The sequence below is a fragment of the Aplysia californica genome, unplaced genomic scaffold, assembly GCF_000002075.1.
Source record: "Aplysia californica isolate F4 #8 unplaced genomic scaffold, AplCal3.0 scaffold00638, whole genome shotgun sequence".
NCBI classification, from domain to species: domain Eukaryota; kingdom Metazoa; phylum Mollusca; class Gastropoda; order Aplysiida; family Aplysiidae; genus Aplysia; species Aplysia californica.
The window spans coordinates 35,835-39,924 of record NW_004797908.1 but is presented as its reverse complement, the minus strand read 5'-3'; the positions used below and the strand labels follow the sequence as shown (position 1 = coordinate 39,924).

The window sequence follows — 4,090 nt, the reverse complement described above, 5'->3', positions numbered from 1 at the left end:
TATGTTTTCATACATTTCTGTTGGTGAGCAAATATGTGCTGCTTTGAAAGAATCAACATAATATGTGCTTTTGTTATATTTGATTTCATATATTTATTTATGGTTTTCCATCCTCAGGGCTTTTGATGTAGATCTGCTTTACTTAGCACAATATTTTGGCATTCCTGCTGGAGAAGTGGCCATTGAATGGCAAGAGATTGAAGGTAGCAACTTGTGTTCTGTCAGCTTGAATATTATGCTAAGGCCGTTCTAAACTGACTGGAATGGGTGAAAGAGTTATTGCTTGAATAAAAAAAAAAAACAGCAGTAGAAGTTGGTCTTTGTCTTGAAGGTCCACTGTCAACATTTGTGAGTCGAAAAAGTATGTTGGTATGATAATAATATTATTATAGATTGCAGCTGTATAGTGCAAGTAGGTTCTATGGGGTTCTATGGGATTTTACTATTACAGTGAAGTCTGCTAAAACAAGTACAATTAATCCAAAAACAGCTGTAATTGAAAAAAAAATATTTTTGATCCGTGATTTTTTTTTCTATCTATTTAGACAACCTATAAACAAAAATGGCTAAGCCAAAGAAAATCTGGTGGTCCAGCAGATTTTGGTCCAAGCAGACTCCACTATTACTCATACAGACCTTATAATATTCCAAAACATTCTCAGCTTTCTGTGAACTATTCAGTTCAATCTGTCATTGTACAAGTGCTCAAACACCTGCTGAGATCTTTCACTGTCATCAGCCATGCATCCATTTTGATCTGAGTGAAGGGGAGAAAATTTGTTAAAGGTGTATTCCCCAAGTTTAACACATTCAATTCTGGCCGCGATTTGAACCCTCAGCCTTACAAATACTTGTCCTCTAGCCTCACGACTTGCCTACATTTTGACTAGAATTTTTAACGTAACTTAAGTTTTCAGACATAATATGAGCACAAAAAGTAAGTAATTAAATAAGCAAAGGGTCTCTCAAAATTAAACTGATTTAAACCAGGTGACAACACTTGAATATTTATTATACACATGGATGGTGTTGTGCTCTCATTGTTGAACTGGAAGGGATAGGTCATGTTTCTTTTGTGTTTTGTTTTGTTTTTGGGGTTTTTTTGGAGGGAAAGGGGGGGGGGGGTTAAGTTCTTTAACCACTACCACGACAGATCTACAGGTCATCAATAAAAATTAGTCTTCTGTATACGGTACTTTTTGGTACTACTGAGACAGCTTTTAATATATGTGTTTTGAATTTTGTCTACATTTTTAACAAATCTTATCCTACCTATGTTTCAGGTACAAAAATGGTTCCAGTGTGGAGTTGGCTACAGATGGGCAGGGACATCCTTTTGATACGTCTCAGATATAGTTTAAGCATTTGGAAAATCAAAAGTAAATTTTGATAGACATTCAAAATATATCCCATTGCCTTATATCATAACAGATGTTTGGTCTGTCATGTTTCATGCATTAGTTTGTCAAAATGTGTGACCCTAAAATGTTTGTTGTTCGTTAAGTTATTGATAAAACTGTTGGGGTTTTTTGTATGCTTTATCTGTATATTTTTGGAATTGCAAGACTTTGCTTTTCAGCATATTTGGCTGCAGAATCTATGAAAAAAGGGAGAGTCAATAGTGGGCAAAGCCGTAGAAAACATTATCTAAACGGAATTGTAGAGAAATTGTGGGAGATCTCACTGTGGCATGTTGTTTTCTCTATTGTCTTTTGTGTCCATGGGATCTTTGTGGTGAAAAAAAATGTTATTGCTGGCAGTACCTATTTCAGTCTGTTTAGACCATTGCATCGTATCGGTTGCTAGTGTCTAATCTGAGCACAAATGTTAAAGACAATGGCCAATGGCCTTTTTAAAGAGGTACAACAGTTCACGCTCAGATGTAGGCCTACCTGAAAGTCGCATATGAGAGACAAAATCTATACCTGTGATTTCTTTGTTTCCTGTTCCGTGAGCTTATCTTGTCATACATGATTTGAGTTTTGAAAGCGTGTATGTGGTGTTGGGAACCTCACATTATCTTGCCTTAGGCTTCATGTATGTATGTGGAGGTGGTTGGTGGACGCAAGGGTATGGTTTGCTCCTTCTTTCCTATCAAACATATATCATTTTTATCTCTCCTCTTTCCTTTCTTTGTATGTTACTCTCTGGTAACACGTCTAATCTTTGGCACTTATACTAGGATCTATTTGTGTTGCAAGTGCCATAAAACAGTTACTAAAACTAAAACTGGATCTACGATACTTATCTGTGCATATATTGAGAGTTCCTGTAAAAGTCATTCAGCAGTTGAAGGTGCAAGAGGCTGTGTCATTTGGGAAAAATCACTGAATGGTTGTTTTATTACCAAATGACTTTACATTCATGTGGTAACCCAAATGTTTAAAGTTGGAATGACATTTTATGTAGTCTAGTTCTTCTTTAGTGTAATATGTTGCGTTGATGGAGGGGACAACACAGATGCCTCAAGTAACTTGTTTTTATCTTTTGTTTTTCTTAAATACTGCTGTGTTTATTTATTAGATTTCTGTTAATTTACTCAGATTTTACATTATGTTAGAAGTGAGTAAAGTAAATAAGGATAATACTGCTTGTAGTAAAGTTTGATTGAACATGTAGATCCTAATCTGGTTGTAGACGCATTGTCCAGAAGTACAGCCAAACTGTTGGGGTTTTTTTTATCATAAAGATAGAATTCAGTGTGTTTGTGATAAAATAAAAAATATGTGTGTTCAAAAGACCCTTGTTTGAGAAGTACATGTACGACTTATCATTGCCAAGAATGTAAAAGATGTTAGTGTCAGTCAATTTTATTACTGTGATTATTGCAAGAGGGGGTGATAAATCAGTTGGTATTGTTCACCCTTGTTTTGTTGAGTGTATATTTAAATTAGATAAAATTCCATGTGTTAATATGTGTGCCTGTTGGCAGTATACTTCTGAATACAATTGTCTCACTGTGGACCTTGAGGGGGGAATAATGGTGTATCAATAACTTTGCCGAAAATAAGATTTAATTTGTTCCTACTAACTACTACTTAACAGAGCAAGACTGGTGTGTGTGTGTTGATCGAATTAGATACCTGAATGTCGCGTTGCAGCTTCTGCGAGCTATCAGTGTAAGAAGTCTCCTAGAGTCTGCCAGCTTAATTAGTATATTTCTTGAACGAAGGGTTGCAGTTCAGCAAACTGAGAAAGTGATCAAGAGTTTAAAAAACCTACAAAACATGTGGATTATAATTATTATTTTGTAGATCCAGTAGTGTGTTGATAATGAGCACTCTGGTATAGTCTGATTTTTCTTCCACTTTTCTTCACATCTGCTATGAGCTGTTCTCCAAAGCTGTTCTTTTAGATGAATTGTGGCTATCATCTAATCTTTGCGGACTGTAGTATAATACAAACCCTGTCAATTGCAGCTCTATAAACTTCTTTTGGGCAGAAAGTCTAGATTGTTGAGCTTTAAGAAATCCAAAGAAAACGATGTTGGCCTTCTATGTTACATGACAGTTCTATCATTTTCGTATGAAGCCCAGAAGACTTGATGCTTTCATGAGTACCAATGTTGTTGTTTTTTCTTATTTGCTTTTTCCAAACTTTTTAATTGGATTTTTTGGTCATTTTTTGCTTCCATGTCGGGTTTTTTTTTTTGGTCAGTTATTGCTTCCATGTCACAATATGAACTGTATCAAGAAGTGTTCATTGTGTGTTCTGATGGGGTGGGTGTGTGTTCATTTTTTGTTCTGATTGAAGGTTGGATGTGTGTTCTGGTAGTGAATGAAGGGGGTTGATGAGTGTTCAAATGGTAGGGAAGTTGGTGGATTTAGGGGTTCCACGATTTACAGAGTAATTTGTTCCATTAAATCAGTGCGTGAGTGAAAAATGTGAATGAATGTGGGAGAGTTTACTGCGTGTGGTTTTTGTTTAACTTTTGGATTAAACTGAATCTAATATTTGTTTGCTTTTGAGAGCGCAATTTGAGGGTGGATATTTTGGCTGGTATGTGCACAGTGCAAAATATGTACACATTTTAGTTATTTACTTTGGTATGAAGTTGAAATGAATAAATAAATCTACGATATATTTCAAC

General features: G+C 35.5%; 1 protein-coding gene across 2 annotated transcripts in view; it reads left to right on the top strand.

Moving 5' to 3' along the window:
* Positions 1-4,090, top strand: part of LOC101859968 (dolichyl-phosphate beta-glucosyltransferase) — a 9,444-nt gene extending 5,354 nt beyond the window's left edge. For both annotated transcript variants that reach the window (XM_035972276.1, XM_005107857.3), the window contains exons 8-9: positions 118-203; positions 1,284-4,090. In XM_035972276.1, the coding sequence (XP_035828169.1) occupies positions 118-203; positions 1,284-1,390 (193 nt within the window). In that variant the 3' untranslated portion in view covers positions 1,391-4,090. The remainder of the gene's footprint in view (positions 1-117; positions 204-1,283) is intronic.